The sequence below is a fragment of the Brassica oleracea genome, chromosome C8 (genome assembly GCF_000695525.1).
Source record: "Brassica oleracea var. oleracea cultivar TO1000 chromosome C8, BOL, whole genome shotgun sequence".
In the NCBI taxonomy this organism is placed as follows: domain Eukaryota; kingdom Viridiplantae; phylum Streptophyta; class Magnoliopsida; order Brassicales; family Brassicaceae; genus Brassica; species Brassica oleracea.
The window spans coordinates 8014977-8035509 of NC_027755.1; the positions used below are offsets into that span (position 1 = coordinate 8014977).

General features: G+C 35.2%; 1 protein-coding gene, 1 long non-coding RNA gene and 3 pseudogenes across 5 annotated transcripts; all 5 read left to right on the forward strand.

The window, feature by feature from the left end:
- The window catches only part of LOC106308574, a 7037-nt pseudogene extending 4433 nt beyond the window's left edge, over window positions 1-2604 (forward strand).
- A 396-nt stretch (window positions 2605-3000) lies between these two features.
- LOC106307606 lies at window positions 3001-5233 on the forward strand (annotated as a pseudogene).
- A 6184-nt stretch (window positions 5234-11417) lies between these two features.
- Window positions 11418-12265, forward strand: LOC106311177. The gene is made up of 3 exons (XR_001263938.1): window positions 11418-11685; window positions 11794-11931; window positions 12186-12265. It is a non-coding gene; the product is annotated as an uncharacterized LOC106311177 (long non-coding RNA).
- A 229-nt stretch (window positions 12266-12494) lies between these two features.
- LOC106311217 (phosphoglycerate mutase-like protein) lies at window positions 12495-13829 on the forward strand. 4 transcript variants are annotated; one of them, XM_013748432.1, is made up of 4 exons: window positions 12495-12625; window positions 13073-13270; window positions 13341-13415; window positions 13508-13829. In XM_013748432.1, the coding sequence occupies exons 2-4, from the start codon at window positions 13073-13075 to the stop codon at window positions 13598-13600; spliced, it is 366 nt and encodes a 121-aa protein (XP_013603886.1). In that variant the 5' UTR covers window positions 12495-12625; the 3' UTR covers window positions 13601-13829. The 4 variants fall into 4 exon arrangements, with proteins under 4 accessions (XP_013603886.1, XP_013603887.1, XP_013603888.1 ...); XM_013748433.1 differs by having other exon boundaries at window positions 12501-12625; window positions 13030-13270; XM_013748434.1 differs by having other exon boundaries at window positions 12501-12625; window positions 13030-13252.
- A 2109-nt stretch (window positions 13830-15938) lies between these two features.
- Window positions 15939-17189, forward strand: LOC106308575 (annotated as a pseudogene).
- The last annotated feature ends 3344 nt before the right edge of the window (window positions 17190-20533 follow it).

Genomic DNA, 20533 nt, shown 5'->3' on the forward strand with positions numbered 1-20533 from the left:
ACTTGTTAGATTCAGGGTTCAAATAGGTTAGAGGGATTAGCCCCAACTATAGATTTGCTGAGTTTTGATATTCATTGTTAGATTGTTCTTAATTCTTGTTTTAGCCTTGCTAACTAGAACATGAACCTAGAAATTTGCATGTGTCAAGCATCCTTGATCATCAAGTCCTGAATCTAATATGTCATGTTAGGACTGCTAGAGAGAGCTAACCGCTGATCTAGGAGACTAGTGAGCATTATCAATCAGCGCCTAGGGCTTAGCTAGAAGCTATCGATCGATATTGTCTTCTGACAATCGATCGATATTGCGAAAGGTGTATCGATCGATATCCCTATAGGATCATCGATCGACACTTTCTTGTGATCAAAAGATGACAGTTGAGATCCAAGATCTAGTTAGTTAACCAGTGAAACATTGTCATCGCTTATCACTGTGATTAAGGAGTTGAGCTCTTGTATATCATGCATGCAACTGTTAGGCATCTATATGATTATAATCTCGAACACCTGAATAGAAACCCTAGATCTAGCAACCATCCTTCCATCAAACAACTCCCTGCCAAGCTGAACAATTGTCTTGTTCAACTTGTTTACTGCTTTGCTATATTTATTTACTACTTTTAAACCTATTAGCCTAGCTTAATCAAACTGATTAGATTTAATTGGTTCACTAGCTCCCTGTGAATTCGATCCCTAAGTACTATAACTCGACATTTTATTTGAGAGAGTATAAATCACTCCTTAGGGTAATTTGAGTGATATCAGTGAACGAAGAGTAGAATGAATTCAAACAATTCAAAGAACAAGAATTGGAACGATTGGACACAATAGCCAAGAGACAAGAAGAAGCAAACCAATTGATGAAAGAAAAGACTCAAGCTAAAAAGATGAAGATTATCATGAAGCTAAGTGAAAAAGAGCATCTCGATGACAAGAACAAACAACTGTTGGAGAAGCTAAGCCACGATCTATTTGGAAATTAGTTGATTTCATGTTTTTGTGTGTATTTTTATGTTTTAATTATATGTGTTTGTTTTTTTCCTTTAATAATGTGTGTTTGTTTTTTTCTACTTTAATAATGTGTTTTTGTTTCATTCTACTTTAATAATTTGTATGTCTATGTCTACTTTACGAATTGTGTTTGTATGCAATCTGTGACTTTCAGTTATTGTTGGAGAATCCAATCTTATATGTTATTTATGTCAATTTGATATTTGTTTGACGTCCAAAAATTACAGCCACTTATTTTTTAATAAATGGAGACTCATTTTTCTAAAGATTTACCAACAACACAAATCTTAGCTTACCAAAAATACCAATGGATTCATTCGAATTTTCTTTTGATATTGAAGCTTACAAAAAACAGTCTGAAATTGAAGAGAGGTATATCGTTAATCGGTTTAGAGAGCGTCGACAAAAAATTGTTGAAGATCAGGCGCCTCGTAGCAAAATAAAATACTTCAAAAGAGATCATGTAGCGGCAAATCAAAGGCTTATTGAAGATTACTTTGCAAATCAACCAACATATGATGATGCAATATTTCGTCGACGATTCCGGATGCGAAAACATGTTTTTCTTCGGATAGTTGGAGACCTATCAAGCAGTGACAACTACTTCACTCAACGAGTTGACGCAACCAATAAAGAAGGTATATCTCCTTTGGCAAAATGTACAACCGCCATGCGAATGCTAGCGTATGGTGTTGCTGCCGATGCAGTCGATAAATATATCAAAATAGGAGGTACTACAGCATTGGAGTGCTTGCGTCGATTCTGTAAAGGAATCATCCAACTTTATGAGCAAGAGTATCTCAGAGCTCCAACTCAAGAGGACCTACAAAGAATTCTCCATGTTAGTGAAATGCGAGGGTTTCCTGGGATGATCGGGAGTATTGATTGCATGCATTGGGAATGGAAAAATTGTCCAACGGCGTGGGAAGGTCAATTTACTAGGGGAGATAAGGGAACCACCCCTATTATACTTGAAGCAGTTGCATCTCATGATCTATGGATTTGACATGCATTTTTCGGATGTCCGGGCACACTAAACGATATAAACGTTCTCGTTCGCCGGTGTTTGATGATGTTGAACAAGGAAATCCTCCGAGAGTGAACTTTTTCGTCAACCAACGTCCGTATGACATGGCATACTTTCTAGCTGATGGTATATATCCTTCTTATCCAAATCAAATCAATCCGACTTCCTCAGAGTGAACCAGACAAGTTATTTGCAAAACATCAAGAAGGATGCCGGAAGGATATCGAACGTGCATTTGGAGTGTTACAGGCTCGATTCAAAATCATTTGTGAACCAGCTCGCATGTGGGACATATCTGTTTTGGCTATCATCATGCGGTCATGAATCATATTGCATAATATGATTGTTGAGGATGAACGAGATACATATGCTCAACACTGTACCGATTATGATCAATCTGAGGCAAGTGGTTCAAGCACATCACATCTATTTTCGACTGAGGTGTTACCCGTATTTGCAAATCATGTCCGAGCTAGATCTGAATTACGTGATTCAAATGTACATCACGAACTGCAAGCAGATCTAGTCAAACACATATGAACGCAATTCAGAATGTTTCTTGATTAAAAAATCTTAAAATTTTCGTGTGTGATTGTTCTTATTGTACCAAATAAGTTGTATGTTTTTATTTGAGTTTATTGTACCAAATAAGTTGTGTGTTTTTATTTGTTGTTTTGTATGTTATATCATGTGTATTTGAAATTTCGTCATTTTATTTATTTTAATAATATTATGTTTTATATTATATTTTTTAAAAAAAATATTAAATAATAAAAATTATTAAAATATGTCATTTAAATTATTTAAGTTAATTATATTCAAAATTATTATTTAATAAAAAGCTATTAAATTATAAAATATATAAAAAAGATGAATTGGAAATAGTGGGGTAGGGTGTTGAATTTTATTAAACAAAACATTTCTAGAAGTTAAAATTGAACTGGGTGTTGAATAAGCATCTGGAAGAGAAAGAAGATTGCCGCAGTGGACTGTTAAAAAAGAGAAACAGAGGGTGAAGGATAATTTTATGATTGTAGATAGTGTTATAGCAGCCAATTTCGCCACGTAACACAGTCTCATTCATTCTCACGACTCTCTCTCTGGTGAACTGCGATGATCAAATCTCGAACTTTCGAGATTGCGAAATAATAATCTGATTGTGACCCTTATATCCATGGCGATCTCTCTTCTTCCCAGACCCTTCATATCGCTCCGTACAAGCAAAAGCTTCGACCTTTCACCGAGGGTTTTCTCCCTTAGGCTATCATGCTCCTCTTCTTCTAATGGGTCTGCCGGAAACCAGCAGGTTTCTTCGAATCCAGAGAAGAGATCTTTCGCTGCTGCCACCGGTGATATGTTCATCGGAGTCGCGTCGAGGCTTTTGAAAAGGTCCAATCAACGGACGCCTCCGAGTGATGACGGAGATAGAATAGGAACAGTAATTGAAGATGAGGTTGATCCAGAGATGATATAGGAACAAAGGGTTAAAGACGTAGAGGCTGAGAAAGAGAGGAGGGTCATTACAAGCCCGGGTTTTAGCTTCTCTGCTGCTGGTCTTTTGTTCCCTTATCATCTTGGTGTTGCTCAGCTTCTCATCGAGAAGGGTTACATCAAGGTGCTTCTTGAATTCTCTCTGTCTTAATTCAAGAAAAGGTTGTTGATGGTTATGTTGTTTGATTCAGGACACTACTCCTTTGGCAGGAGCTTCTGCTGGTGCTGTAGTCTGTGCTGTGATAACCTCAGGATCCTCTATGTGGGAAGCCCTTGAAGCTACCAAGGTTCTTGCTGATGATTGTCGACGCAATGGCACTGCTTTTCGTCTTGGGGTAATTAGTTTTCTTCTTGCTCTCTGTTTCAGACAGTTGACTTTATGTTTGTTCTGTCATTTCTTTTATAGCATGATTTTGTATGCAATATAAGAGTTTATGAGTGAAACGCAAGGTGGTGATATTGTTGATCCAAGTCAATGTGATTTTAGGCTGTCCTCAGAGAGTCTATGGAGAAATTACTACCGGATGATATTCATATTAGGTCCAATGGCAGAGTTCGTGGTAAAAGAAGCAGCTTTTCCCTTCAATCCTAAAGGATTTCTCTTTCGATTTGACTTCTCTGATCATCATTCTACTGGTATTTTAGTTGCTATCACACAGGTGCTCTGGAAACCTAGAGGTTTACTGGTGGATCAATTCGACTCCAAAAGTGACCTTATAAATGCAGTTCATACATCTTCATTTATTCCAGGGTAAATACCTAGAGGTTTACTGGTGCTTGCTTTTGAATTTTACACCAACTTTTTAACTTATATTATGTAAGAACAAATGCAGATATCTTGCACCAAGGCCTGTAACGATGTTCCGGAATCGAGTTTGTGTTGATGGAGGTTTGACTTTGTTTATGCCACCATCTGCTGCTGCTAAAACAGTAAGACGCTTCTTGTTTTGTTTCTCTATTCTTTATCTTGAGTAGTTGTTGCTTCTGTTGTCTGTTGATTCCATATCTTTAAGATCAACTAAAAGCGTGGATGGCTTTGTCACTATTTTGGAAGCCCTTTCATATGTTAAACTATCATAAGAGCATTATGAAAAATAGAGTAAATGACTGAAACAAGACCAACCATTGCTTTGTGATTTTCGCTTTAGGTCACATGTTATAGCAGCTGTTCCTTGGAGCTCAATGAACTTTCTGTTTCAAATCTTTCTCACAGGTTCGAGTTTGTGCGTTTTCCGCTAGTAGCTTCAAACTAAAGGGTATTGGGATCAGCCCAGACTGCAACCCTCTAAACAGGGCAACCGCAAGACAGGTTAAATGATCAGTTCCTTCTAGTGGATATCATTGTCCTTTGAGAGTAAGTGTGTTAATCTTTCGTTTTTTTTTTCTTTCTGATACATAGCTATTGAAATGGGCACTGGAGCCAGCAGAGGACGAGGTGTTGGATAGGCTGTTTGAGCTAGGATATGCCGATGCAGCTACGTGGTCTGAGATAAGTCCAGTGGATGAACTGGTCTATGATGATTCTCCTGCAGCTCAAGCGATTCAAGCTAGTTAGAAATTACAAGAATTCAGTACTTAATTTCTTTTAACTAAAAATAGTCTGTTTATTGCGCTATAATAGATTAATACTTTTCTCACAAGGAGAGACTTTTGTATTCAAAACAAAATCCAGTGGTAGATAAGAGTTCAACGTTGGCCTCTTTTATTCATCAAAAAACTACAAACTTTCATGCGTTTGATTTATAGCAACAACCAACAAACATTAGTCACTCCACAAAGCTTTGGTACTTGGAGATTTGTCGCCACAACATTGTCTGTAAAAGTGAAAGAGAGCAATCGGCTCCTAGTAGGGATTTGGAAAAGCATGAAGAGGGAGGATGGGATGCAATCATTGGCCGAGGTAATATTTTTGTTTTGATTTGATTTGAGCTGCAGGAGTATCAACAACATACTCGACCATCGATCGACATTGGAGACCCAACATCAATCGACAGACGTCCCGAGTTTGAAAAAGAGCCTATGACCGTGATGGAACTAGGAGATTCCACAAGGATAAGTATGGAGTCTATAGAGATGATCATGGACATGCCTGAGATGTAGATGGACACATCATCCGTATATCCAAGGATGATATCAGAAATCTTCTGGAAAGGGCTTCAATGGACGAGCCCAGCTACCTATGTCTTCCAGAACATGCTAGGTCATTCACACTGACAAAGCTGGTACCAGAAATCTACACCCAGGATGAGATAAATGAGATGCTTTATGGAATCTGTGGAGCCCAAGAGAAGAATGAAGATGACTTTCAGATGAAGCTTGATGGTGTCTACTACCCACTGAATGATAGCATCAGTTGGTTGACTACATGCATGGAGGAGATGAGGCAAGACATAGCCAGAATGCAGACACAGCGTGCGGCCGAAGCAACTACACCAGCATTGATCGACAGAGACCTTAGAACATCGATCGACGCTGACCCGTCACAATCAAATCCGATGAAGTCTCAACCAGATTCTTACACCAGAGCAGAGATTGATCAGATGGTAGAAGAGATCTACAGAACTCTGGGAGATGTGATGACATTTATTTCCCATGGGACATCACCATCAGTTCTTTGACTTCTCAGACAGAGGCAATGTAGAGGAAGATAGTGGAGATTCAGAGATTCATCGCTCGTCGACCAGAGGCATCGACATCGATCGACGGACGCATCGACATACCGACCGACAGTCCCAGAAGGACATCGATCGACGAAGTTACAAACTGACGAGGGCTAGTACCAAAGGTGAAATTAGATGTCTGATATAAACAACCGTGGAGAGGAGATCTCAGCTGACACATAGGCCACACTTGTGAGACATCAGTTGAAATTTGAATGTCTTGGAGACAGATTGCAGAAGATAGAGAATACAACTGCAACAATGAAAGACAAATGGCGCAGAGGAGACAAGGCAATGAGAGACTTCACTGGTACATGGTTCCACAAGAGCAGAGAAGAGATGGAAACTTGCTTCCAGAAAGTACCAGCTTTCCACATTACTAGCCAAATCACCTCCAAAGTCAAGCTAAATGACTATAACAAAGCGCTGAGTGTGAGCCTGTGAGGCAACCCACTATTAGGTAATTTCTAATTGGTTTTTATTAGTTTAGTACTTATGTTAGTTTTAAAAATTTTTGCAGGTCATAAAAAAACAAAAAAGAGATCCGAGTAGACGATTGCCCAGAATATCGACCGACGAGACTCTGCGGACATCGATCGACAAAACATCACCTGCCGCGACCGATGACAACATCTTAACATTGATCGACATCTATTCCGGTCTGGTATATCGTTCTTACTTGTTAAATTATGTCCTTATGCTTTAGTTTTCACCATAACTCCGACTGAAATTACACTGGGGACAGTGTAGTTTAAGTCTGGGGGAGGTTTACTAATATTAGTTTATTTCATGAGTCTTATTAAAATGTTTTCAATAATAAGTTTTTATTGAGTCAAGAAGGGGACAATGAACTTATTGATTTTGCTTATTATCTAACCACGCCATTCTAGATTTACTAGTTGCAGATAACACTAAAGATACTAAAGTGGATCAACCTGTCAACTATGTTACACTTGCTGAGAATGTTCGAAGGAATCAAAGCTGACCTCCAACCTAATTGAGCTCAACTCTGCTTGTCTTGGGGCTTCGTATGGGATTGGATTCTTCAAACAAGTCTAGAAGGTAAAGCCTTGTGTAAATTTAACACCCTCTCTCTCTATTTCGAAATATAGATAAATAAAAAAAAAAAATATATATATATATATATATATATAATAATTATAGATGGTAATTTAAGAAAAGAATTCGAACATGACTTGGTGGCTATAACCATTAAGACTTGATTCATAAGAATTTTATAGGTAAAGGATTAGAACATGACTTGGTGGCTATAACCATTAAGACTTGATTCATAAGAATTTTATAGGTAAAGGATTAGAACATGACTTGGTGGCTAAAACCATTAAAGCTTGATTCATGGAAGCATGTCCAATCTTGGGCAATGTTCTTGCAATAAAGCAGACTTTGACTGAGAGAGAAATTAGTAGAGAGAGAGGAAAGAAACTTTTATTTACATCTAGGTTTAAATACTTGTTTGAGCATCCTTGTATCCTGTGATCGATACCCCCAAGGCAAAGCCTACACTTTTATTTATGCAAGAATTGAGGTTGGTAAAGGAGATTGTCAGACAGGATTTGCTAAGTTGTTGACCGGGAGAATTTGGTTGCTAGACTAGGATATGGCATAGTGTGCTTCTGAGACTAGTATTTCCTAAGGTGATGATTATGAGTTTTAAATCTGTAAGCCCCTGCTATTTTCAAACCTATTTCAGAGAGACTGCCTGTATTTTTTGATTGAGGACAAGCAAAAGGGTAAGTCTGAGGGAGTTTATAGGCCATGGATTATACCCACTTTTAGCCATGGTTTATAAGTGTTTTAATAACTAATTATTATGTTTTAGAGTCTATTTAGTATATTTATAGGATCAGGAGTGATTTGGAAGAAAATGATGATTTTGGAGCATTTTGGAGATAATTGAAGAAAACATCCGAGCTGACCATCGAGCAAGACCAATGGCCGACATTCAGAGACAATAATCGATCGATGCACATCCCGTGACATCGATCGACGGCGAAGTGCGCAGAAGCCCGTTTGGTTCCAGCCGACTTAGAGCCCAAGACTTCACCAATTTACAAGATTACCCCTTACGAGTTTTAACCTAATATTTATAGTTTGCCAACATGTTAGAGGCAAAGGGTGCTTTCTTGTTTTTTTATTTTCACAGCAAACGTTTTCTAAGATTTTAGTAGAGTTGGAGAGAAGATCCAAAAAGACTTGTGATTGGAACTCCATTAATATCTATCTATTTATTTGTGCAGTTTTTATACCTAATTGATGTTATGAATTGCTTAGCCATGTCTGAGTAGTTCTATTGTTAGGTTTACGGTTTAAATAGGTTACGAGGGGTTAGCCCCAACTATAGATTTCTAAGTTGTGTATTCATCACTAGGATTGTCATTAATGCATGTTTCTAGTTTAGCTAGCTAGAACTTGCCCTAGGAGTTGTTGACTCAAGTCATCACTTGCATTTCACCCTGAATCCGTCCTAATTGAGTTAGGATTGCTAGAGTAAGGTGAAATCTTATCTAGGAAGCCTAGTGAGCATAATTCAACCCGCGCGTAAAGCTTGACTAAGAACGTGTCGATCGATATTCCTATATAATAATTGATCGACGGTACAACAAGTGTATCGATCGATTAAGTGTATCGATCGATATTCCTCTAGAGTCATCGATCGACACTTATATCTGGTCAATAGACAAACCTAGAAAGCGAACGCCGATCGGTTTGTTTATAAGTGTTTGAGCTCTACAATATCATGCATACAACTTGTTAGGCATCTGTAGGATTATAATCCTGATTACCTGAATAGAAACCCTAAGTCTAGTTATTTCATCTAAAACACCAAAAATCCAATCAAATCAATCGAGAAATTGTCTTGCTCACAAACCTGTTTTTACATTTAATCATAATCAACCTAGTTTAATCACTCTGATTATATTTATTAGGTTCTCTAGCTCCTCGTGGATTCGATCCCTAAGTACTATAACTGAACCTCTTATTTGAAAGAGTAATTCACTCATTAGAGTAATTTGAGTGGAGATCAAATTCATTGATCTTGTTTTTAAAAAACACATAAGTTATATTCATTGTTGAAGGCTCGGTTGAATTTATCTACCATATACTCTCTAACACTTGCACTTGGATTTTTAAGAGTATAATTATCCCTCGAAAGTGCTTCGTCGAACAATTGAATTAAAGTTTTTCCTTATATATATATGACCATTTGTATTAGGCAAATCTCCAAAATAGCACCTTTCTAAATTTATATCACAAAAATAGCACTCAAAAACTAAAATGACCAAAATAGCACATTTCTAAGTTTATCCTTTGAAAATTTTAATTATTTTATTTTTCAAAATTTGAAATCTTATCCCCAAAACCTCATTTCTCAACTCTAAACCCTAAACCCTAAACTCTAAACCATAAACCCTAAACCCTAAGTTTGTGACTTTTGATAAAACATTAAGTGCTATTTTTGTGACTTTTGACTTTAAGTACTAGTTTGAGAACAAAAACTTGATTTAGTGCTATTTTGTCTTTTTCTCATTTGTATTTGTATTTGGTCTACAAATTTTAAAATTATAAGATTAGTTAATGAATATAATTTAAAATCTATAACTATTAAAATTTTGAAAATATAGTTAAAACTTACTCTTAAAGTTGTTTCCGTAGGAGGAATCGATGCTTTTGTAAGACAGACTTGAATTTGTTGTTCTTCCAGAATTTGTATCCATTCGCCCGTTAGAATACTACATTTCATTAAATTATATTTAATTTTAAATATACAAGAATATAACATATTTCAAAACTAATATTTATTTAAAATAATATAAATAGTTATTATAAAAGATTAAATTTAATTTAAGACACGTATGGTATCAAATATATTTGTAATTATGACCAACACAAAAAGGTTGACTAGGCAATTTAATTTCACATAAAGATTACCAACTCTTTAGCTGCATTATAATCAAATTTCAAATAGTTAACTAGTAAGCTGTTAAAAAAAACTTAACTAATATATGAATTCAGTAAGCTCAGTAACCCATTCTCTTAGGTTTGGAACCACTCTATTTTTAATAAATGTCTATGTTCATTGGTATCATTTCGTTTGGTTGATTGGTTAGTTTTTATATTTTAATTATGATGCGAATAAAGTGTTAACATACATAAAAGAAGTAGTGCGCTTTATTTGAAACTTATCTAGATTTTAGAGGAAAAAAAACAGATATGCATATTTATGATAAAGAAGGAATACTGATCTTTTGAAAATTGACAAGAACTTAAATTAAATATATAGATACGGTCCTGATTATTTAATATTTTCTGAATGAACTATGGTTTCTATGAATATTATGTTATCATTTAGTCAGCATCGTAAACTAAAATTTTAAGATTTACGCTTCTATATATCCAACAAAATTATTACTTTAGCAATTTACTTAAATTAAACTAACAATTGTTTTAGAATTTGGCTTTTTCATAAACAAACTATTACTTTAGCAATTCAGTTAAATTAAACTAACAATAACCATTTTGGTAATTTATATTAAATAAACTATAATTTTAAACACTATATTGTAAGTAAATATCATTTCTTTGTTAACCTTCAATTAATTGGATAACGAAATACACTTATTAGTTTGTAGTTATTTTATTTTAAGATTTATTATGTGGATTAATTAATTATTTTAAATGTAACGTAATCAATTTAAATCAACAAACTTACATATTTTGTGAATATGAATAAGTCACTTTGAATGTTGTGTGAATGAATGCTTAGTCAAGTGAACTCACGTTCCTTTTTTTTCTGATATGATGAAATTGTAAACTGATTTGGTAGATATATATAACAGTTTTTCAGAAAGAATAACTGATTGGTAACCATGTGCGGTTTCCGGTACGGCTTTTTGAAATCCGCTTTTTGTTAATTCACCAATCACTACCAAAGTTGTGTTAGAGAGACACGTCACTAAGTAAATTAAGGAAAACTGTTAATTCACCGATCACTAAGGCAGTGATCTGTCTCCTGAGAGAGACACGTCATTAAGTAAATTAAGGGTAGCCTTTCACGTGTCCTCTTCGTTTTTTATATTTCTGTTTCGATTTTATATGGGCCATTATGATTAAATTAGTTGGACTTGGCCTTTAGTTATTTTATTTGTTAAAAATCAAAGCCCAACCCAAATGAAAGGAAAGCAGGTAGGATTCGTTCATCGTCTTCGTCAATCTGACTTTGGCATCCAGGGTTCATCTTCAAACGAATCTATCGCCATTAATGGAGTTTCAGGAGGTTGTGTGAGGCGAATCTTCATGCAGAATATTTGGGTCGAGCTTCGTTTGTGTCGTTTCGTTTGAGATTCTTCTCTTCCATAACGTTACGGGATTCATCGCCATTAAGAACTATCTTTAATTCTTCAATCCACAACCAGCACGATTAATCATTTAATGCTTTGTATTTCTCTTCCAGACGGTGTATATCCACCTATAAAAGGTCGTCTTCATTCACTGGACATCATCCTCACAATTCCTAAAAACACTAGAAACTTATTTTATCGGGATTGTATCGTCTTCAACCCTCAAATTTTGTTTGCATTGACAGTGAGTTTCCGTTATTGATTTGGCAACGGAGCACGAGAATATAGAGATCGAATTCTTCTTCTCGATTTGAATATCTTACAAACTATGATTCTGATGTCTCAGAGGTACTGATAAAGAAGAGGGCCAGAGGTTTCTCACAGTAAGCATTGATCTTTATGATTTGCTAGCTCACTGATTTCTTTGTGTATATTGAGAACAAAGTCGATATGCTTAGGGCTCTAGATGAGCTGAAACTGCTGTTTGATTCTTGGAGATGTTCTTTGTTCTGTTTATATGTCGTCTTAGTTTTGGTTCTATCATTAACCTTATTGGAACTTGAATTTTGTATGGCTCTGTAAAAATCACACCTTTCTTTTGTAATTTTCTAAAAAATTTAAGATTTCTTTTATATAGGTGGTAAAGAAAGATGAAGATGTGAACAAGGCCGGCTTAGATAGGGGGGCGAGCGGTGCGACCGTCCCGGGTCCAATCCGTTGTCCCCCTATTTCTTAATAGATAAGAGCCCGATTATTTTAAAAAATACATGTATTTTTATATTAAAAATAAGAAAAGAGATCTAAATTTTTTTTATATGAAAGTTTTTTTTATTTCCATAGATTTATTTTTAAAAATACTACTGGTATTTTGAAAAAAAACATATATCTATCAGATTTTTTAAACAAAAATAATAGTTTAGAAATTAATTTTTTTTTTGCCCTAAGGCCCATGACACCGCCGGTCCTGGATGTGAAAGTGATTGTAGCTGGTGATGATGATTGGTTGCCTCAGCCGCCAAAGGTTGTCTCCGATAAAAGCAAAGAGTCCGGTGAAGATTCTACCATTAAAGCTTTGAGGTAGTTGTGTATGTCTCGAGTATTTTTTTTCATCTATGTGCTGCCAGTTGCTATTAGAAGCTACGGTTTGAACACTGCTACCTTTAATTTTGTAGTGAGCCTTTCTTGATGATATCATCCAAAGAGTTGCTTTGTTACACTTTGATTCTTAAATTTTGAATTGAAAATATGAAAAGTATTAGAAACTACGGTTTCATATGTGTGTGCTTCATATGCTGCCATTAGATGTTACTGTTTTTTCCTTCAACATTATATATCTCTTGGCCGATTTCACTTTCACATGAAGCGATAAGTTTGAACACTGCTAACTGTTATTTGTTAATTCATATGTGATGATATCACCCAAAGAGTCTCTATTATTACGCTTTGATTCTTAAGTTCTGAATGGAAACATGCACTGCAAGTGGAAGAAGATGGAGCTCATGTCTTTCACAAAAACTGTAGTAGATGTGGTGCAGGAAGCAGAGGCAAGTAAAACTCACTGAATGTAGAACTGCTGTTGGTGCTTTTGGAGGCGGAGAATATACTAATGGAGTGTATGCAACAGCGCTTATGGTGGTTAAAGCTGGGAGCAGCGACCGTCCTGCCATTCCAGGCTTAAACAGCCCACCTTTTCTTCCTGCTGAGGTACTCAGAGAAACTATGGTACACTACTATTTAGCTCTTAGTAGTGACCAAAGATTGATCAATATTTGAGGCCTTTTTATGAACGCAGGGTGATCATCCATGTGTCATGCGAAGAAGCCTTACAAAATACAAGTCTTTGTTTCCCGCAATCGATTTTTCAACTGTAAGAACATTATATTGGTTACTTCTGATCAATATATCTTTACTGATAATAAATTGTTAGAAAGATTCTTATGCTTGCCTATGTTGTATTAGATTGTAGGTGACAATGATATTTTGTGGAAGCCCAGTCCAAGAGAGACCTCAGACGAAGTTGCAGCTAGAGGTGTAGAGTTCGTTAACTGGTGAGTTCCATGGATATTAAATACATTTTTGTTCCTTTTTAGTTACTAATTATTTTCCCATTGACTTCATGCATGGTGTCTTGAGTTATTTTGGGGAGAATTGTGTCGACGACATAAAGAAAAAGTTGTCTATACAGTAAGAGACCTTACCACACAAACCTGAAGAAATGCATTAATTGTTTACTAATGAAACTATGTAACATTTTTTCAGCTTCGAAAAAAATTATGGTAGAGTAGAGGATCAATATTATAGTCTCTAAGACATATGCATTAGACATGCATAAAACTTTTCTTATTTTTAATTGATACTTTTTTTCCACGATTCTATACAGACAACACACTGATCTTCTGTACTTAAGAATTACATGGTCTTCTCAAATATTCCCCACTAAAAAAAAATGCACACAATTTTACCCACAACAGACCGAGATGTATCACAATTAACAAAAATAAAAAAAAAGAAATATGACACTGGTTTCATCGTTATGATATTAAACATGACCCGGCTGTCTACTTGAATTGTTTTAGCAAACTTCTTGACACCAAGCTCATATTGTTTTGTTTTTTTTGTACTTTCTGCTTGATGCAATTTAAGTTTGTTTCAGTTAATATATGATTTTTCAATTTTAATTCATTTACTAATATATTTTGTCTAAATTATATGCTAGCACAAATTCTCAACTAACAAAATGAAAAAAACTATCTTAACAAAATTTACAATACCTACAGAAGTTTAGGATTATAACACAACGTATATTAAAGACCAAGAAGAATAAATCACAAGCTATAATGTAACTTCACGCCTAAAAATATGTAGTATTGGTATCTTAATGTAACCTAAAAAGACACCAAATTGGAAGCAGTCGCAAAATATATAATAACAAACAAAACTTCCTAATGCAAATTCGAACAAACAAAAACTGCTTGAAAAAATAAATAAATTTATTTCAAAATATATAGTATATGACTTCAATAAAAAGATACATTAAATCCCGCGTGCTTCCTCTGGTGTTGAATATTTGTATAACAAAACTTAAGTTTATCCTGTGGGGGTGAACTTTTAAATTCACATCCCTTCTTATTACCAGTCAAAATGCCACATAGATTAATAAAAAATAAATTAATTTTTTCCCAAAAAAAGCTGAAATAATTGAAAAAGAATAATAATGCCAATTTTAGTGACGCTAACGCCACTAACTAAACCCTAATCCTAAATTTTAAACCTTAAATCTTAAATTTAAACTCTAAACCCTAAATTCTAAACCTAAATTCTAAATTTTATATCCTAAACTCTAACGGGGTGCATTCAATATAACATTTGACCTTATTTGACTTTTAATGGAGTTTTAGATGATTTTAATAAGTTGCAGAGATTTAGGCGATTTTTTTTAAACCACTAGATAAAACCTAAAACCATGGGATTTGAGTTTTAATTTTTTTAACTAAGAAACTCCACCAAAACACCCTAAAATCACCTGAAAACTTTAAAACTCCACAACTTAAAATATTTTCAACAACAGTGGATTTTAGAGTACTCTACGAAATGTTAAGTTCAATAACAGTGGATTTTAAATGAGTTTTTAAAATTCATGTTTGAATAACAGTGGATTTGTCATTTTAATACAAATCACTTAAAACTCTCAGTTGAATATACTCCCCTTAAACACAAACCGTAAACCCTAAACCCAAACCTTATATCCTAAACCCAAATCCTAGACCATAAACCCAAATCGTAAACCCTAAATCCAAACCCTAAACCCAAATCCTAGACTCTAAATCTTTAACCCAAGACCTAGACTCTAAACTCAAACCATATACCCAAACCCAATCCCTAGACCCTAAACTCAAATCGTAAATCCTAAACCCAAATTATATACTCTAAAGCTTTGGATTAATGATTTAGAGTCTAGGCTTTGGATTTAAGGTTTACGATGTCTAAGATTTGGGTTTAGGATATAGGGTTTGGGTTTAGGGTTTAGGGTTTAGGGTTTGGATTTAAGGCATAGAGCTTAGAATTTAGGGTTTAGGGTTAAAATTTAAGATTTAAGGTTTAGAATTTAGGATTTATAGTTTAGTTAGTTGCGATAGCGTCAATAAAACTGGTGTTATTATTATTTTTTCAATTATTTTAGCTTTACAAAAATTATTCTATTTTATTATTAATCTAGGTGGCATTTTGATTGGTAATAAGAGCACTTCCAATGGGGGTTCTACCCATTGGTGTTCTAAACTTCTATATATATACATATATGCCAAGTTTAGAACTCTAATGGATAGAACCCCATTGGAGGTGCTCTAAGAAGGGAAGTGAGTTTAAAAGTTGAACCTAAGTTTTGTTCAATATGAATATGTTTGTTTCCGTGTTATTCAATGGAAACTTTCCTTTTTTCTTTTTTCTGAATAAAATTGTGTGCCTATATATACTTATAATTATAGAACTGACATGAGTAGTTTCTGTAGAACCGAGGTAGAATGTTGCTGAAAACTGAAAAGACATAACTCATCTAGAGCGGAATTGCTACCCCACGATCTGGTAGAGCTCATCCTCGTGCCCGCGGAGCCTCTGCTGAGATTCAGATCTGTATCCATGAAGTGGAAATTCACAATCGACTCCCAACGTTTCAAGGAACGACACTTGATCCGTCGCAAGCAATTACGTGGTCCCGATGTCCTTATCTTAAATCTCTGCTATGAAGACCATGAGGACCTAGATTATGATCGAACATTTGTGTTTGGGTCATCAATAGCTTGGACGTTCAAGTTCCCTATTACGTGTAGCATGTTCTGCTATGGTAGTTGTGATGGTCTAATATGCGTCTTCTGTATGTTCGAACTGAGGGTCGTGGCCAATCCCGCCACTGGATGGCATCGGATTCTTCCTCTTTCCAACTATCAACACCTCATCATTCAGGGGGACGAGAATGGATTTATGGAATGCCCAATCCCTAGGCTTGGATTTGGTAGAGATAAACTAAGAGGCACTTACAAGCCGGTTTGGTTGTATAATTCATCCGGGTTTGTACCAAAGGTTGTTACTCACTGCGAAGTTTTTGATTTTAGCACCAACACTTGGAGGTACGTACGTTATCCCTGCTTCTCCTTATCCGATCAATTGTTACCATAAACCCGTCCATTTAGATGGGTCTCTTTATTGGTTCACCGCGTGTGAAGAACCCATGGTACTATCTTTTGTTCTTCACACCGAGACTTTCCAAGTCATCTGTAAAGCTCCCTTTGCCCACCCTTGTGATCCTCACCTCCTCACCATGTGCATCCTTGATAACCGCTTGTGCGTGTCTGAGAGAAAAGAGAACACCCAAGTAATATAGACGTTTGATTCTTCAGGCAAGACATGGAAGACAATGTGTTCGCTTGACCTCAACCCAATTTCTTCTTGGTGGAGTTCTTACTTCGCGCTTTTACCAATAGCAAATCTGGACAAGGGTCGGATTTTGCCTCAAAGCGGTGCTTGCATTGACCCACTGGTGATACATGATCCCCATACCCAATCTTATGAGTTACTCTTCCAACCTAACGGACTCACTGGTTCTGTTTATTATTTCGAGAGTTTATTCTCTACTTTATGTAACTAGTCAGCTCTCATATTTATATGGCTTTCTATACATAGCTTTTTGATGACACTTGCATATAGATTCATATGGTAGAATAGCATCATATTTGGGTCGGTTTGGTTTGATAGGTTCGGTTCGGTTTGATAGGTTCGGTTCGGTTAATTCCATTACTATTTGCTGGTTAAAGTCCAAAATTGAAATGAAAACAGGTTTTCGTGAATTTCAACGCACCCTATCAGGTTTTACTGAAATGAAAACATTGCCTATCAGGTTCTAATTCGATTTGATTCTTAATTTTATACAAAACTAAACCTAAAATTGTTTAGATTACAAAATCGAGAAAATATAATAAATAATAAATCATATTTTGAATACATTTTTATAAAAAATCTATATAAGTCAATTATATTTTAATATCTTACAATTATTACCAAATAAAAATAAATTATTATTTTTATTCTAAAGTGTTTTTATAAATTATAATAATCATCTAAATTTATAATAGGTTATACAAGTTTTTTTTTTAAATGTTAAAGCAGTGACTAGTTTCAGGTCTTTTCTTTCTACCGATTCAATTCATGTTCTTTGGATATAAACAAATTTACAAAAACAAATAGAATAAAAATACCGCTGAAAACATAATCCACTTTATATGAGACGCATATTGTTTATAACAAGCTTATTTATGAGGAAATTAAAAGTGCTTTTTAAGTGATGTAGTCTATAATTTTGTCAATATAATCGGGCTCAAGTACAAGGACAAAAACCAAAGTGTACTCATACAATACCTGAGAGGTAAAGGAACCTTGGTCAAGCTCATCTTGGAACAAGAACCGATCACATGCAAGACTGATGCTTCCTGGGATAAGTTTTGGAAGAAGGCGGGGTTAGCTTACTATTAAGATCAAAGATCGGATCTATGGAGTAACAGAGTATATTGATGAATCAACTCGAGAATTACAACTGTATTGATACTCTTTCACCTGAGTATCACTCTACTCTCATCACCTGAGTAGATCCTAGTTCATATGCTAAGTTTTACAATTGTAATCGTCGATAACCATAACCGTATAACAGAAACAATACTAGTATTTATACTTCTTTCTTATACAAGCACGTGTCATCTGCTTATTTGTTTTAAAAGACTTCAAGCTTATTCCCTCGTTTCTACCACTCCACTCTTTACTTCATTCTTCTTAAACCTCCTTCTCTCATAAGTGTGCTTGTATCTATCACTTACATGCTATCTATAGTTGGGAAAAAGATCGAAATTTAGTGAAGTAAGGAAAAAAGCAAATCCAAAGTAAAAGTCTGTATTGTAAGATGAATAACTTACATGCTAAGAGGCCGCCTCCAAGAAGAAGAACACCATAACCAGAAGCTACGGCTGGAGCTAGCTCCACCTTACAGCAGAGACCACCGGAGGAACATGTAACGTTAGAGCAAAAGACGACACTGCTTCGCCGAATATTTTGTCAGAGAAGAGAAAGGATCAAAGTGATTAACATAACAAGAATCCCGGTCTTCTAAACCAATTGAATCATGATCTGTAAATTGAATTGGTTTAGTATCCTCATGTGGGAACCTTATTTTACTACCATAGGTCAAGTGATATTTGTAAAGAATAATAAGAACGTAAATTAAAATTACAATACCGAAATATAAGAATAAAGAAGAATTGCAGAGTCGAGATGGTTAATCTCTTTCCTTAGATCTTTAAACGACCCGTAGTGTGACGGTTTCATAGCTCTCAGATTCCCAGGATACAACTGCAGCATTGTTTCTGTTTACCATCACCGAAAAACAGAATCTATCGAACTTATTTCTGTGTTGTACTCTCAGACTCAAAAAAAAAAAAAAAATACTAACATAACTATTCAAAGTATGAGAAAATGATTTGTTGTTCAATGTCTATCTTTTCTATAATGCTAACAAGCCCTTTTATAGAAAAAAATGAGAAGCACAAGTTTCATTTTTCAACATAAAATGAAACCTCCCATGGTGCACTAATGGAGTCTTTATTCCTTGTCAATTATTAAGTGAATTTATTTCACATTTTGGCCAAGAAATTAAAGAGTATAATTATTATTGTTTTGACCAATTCAAACAAAATAATATACTTTAAAATGGATTTCTTTTTTATATTTTATCAATATAAAAGATCAACATATATTTGATTTAAGTTAATGAACATGAAGTCCAACTAACGAATCAAAACCCAAATCCAAGATCAAATATCTAATGTATGTATTTGCTACTTTATACAAGATTCTCAAATCACACACATTAGACCTTCATTTCTCATTCAAATAAAACTTTATTTTGACATATGAATACATTATTCATAATGTTCAAAAAATAGTTCCAACAATCCCCCACATGAATAGAAATGACTCTATACACTAGATGACTCGAAAGACTTGACTTCCTAAACAAGACTCGACAAGACTCAACTAAGGACTTTTGCAAGTACAAACGAAAAATCCACTGCATGATGAGTTGGTAGCAATTTTTCAGCCTTGAACCAGTCATTGTTAATAGCTATCGGATTTACTCGGCCAGGAGGTGGCCATGATGTCTTGAACCTCCCGGGCTTTGGTGTAAACCTAGACAATAGCTATAACACAGCTTCATTCTCTCACAGAACTAGGTTCTCTATTGTGTTCATTTTGGTCGTGAACAGTCCTGGTTAATCATGAGTGAACTTGGAGAATATAGCATTTCCTTCATTCTCCTAGAAACGGTCCCATTTCACACTCACAAGGTGATTTGCCATTAGTTTTGTTTAGAGGAGTATCATGTACTACTCCATTTATATCTCAAAACAATGGACACAAATCATTAAAAGCTAATGTTTATCCTGTATTCCTTACATGTAGCACTGTTTAATCATCATAGGAACTGGGTATAGACCGAAGTCTTACAGTGCTTTGGGCAGATTTAGCTTGAATTAGTTGTCTCCTTGAACCTATTCTTTGGGATCTCCAGTCAGTTAGGTAGAGTTACCGCCAAACCTCATCTTAATTCACAAGCGACCCATTTCTTTTGATGATATAACAATTTGATCTCATGATACACCTTTAATTAAAGGATCCTAGGTTGTCATCGTAGTGAACATAATCTCTTGAGATTAGTCGAGATCAATTGTTGGAAGCAGCCCATAACTTTTAAGTACATAACTCAATACTTGTTGTAAATGAAGTGTTGGGGAAATACTTCTGTTATCATTACTGTATGCTGCTGATCACTCCATGTTTTGGTTGAACTGATGGTGCTTCAAACGGTGCTCGGATGGACTTTATAATCTGCAATAAAACTTTACTTGCAGGTCCTTTTTCATGTCCCACGGATTCTCTTTGGTTATA

Bases quoted from the DNA above. Each gene is read 5' to 3' on its own strand.
- LOC106311217 (XM_013748432.1), top strand. From the start codon at position 13,073: ATGTGGTGCAGGAAGCAGAGGCAAGTAAAACTCACTGAATGTAGAACT. The intron at 13,271-13,340 runs GTACACTACTAT...TTATGAACGCAG, and splicing joins AGGTACTCAGAGAAACTATG to GGTGATCATCCATGTGTCAT. The intron at 13,416-13,507 runs GTAAGAACATTA...ATGTTGTATTAG, and splicing joins CCGCAATCGATTTTTCAACT to ATTGTAGGTGACAATGATAT.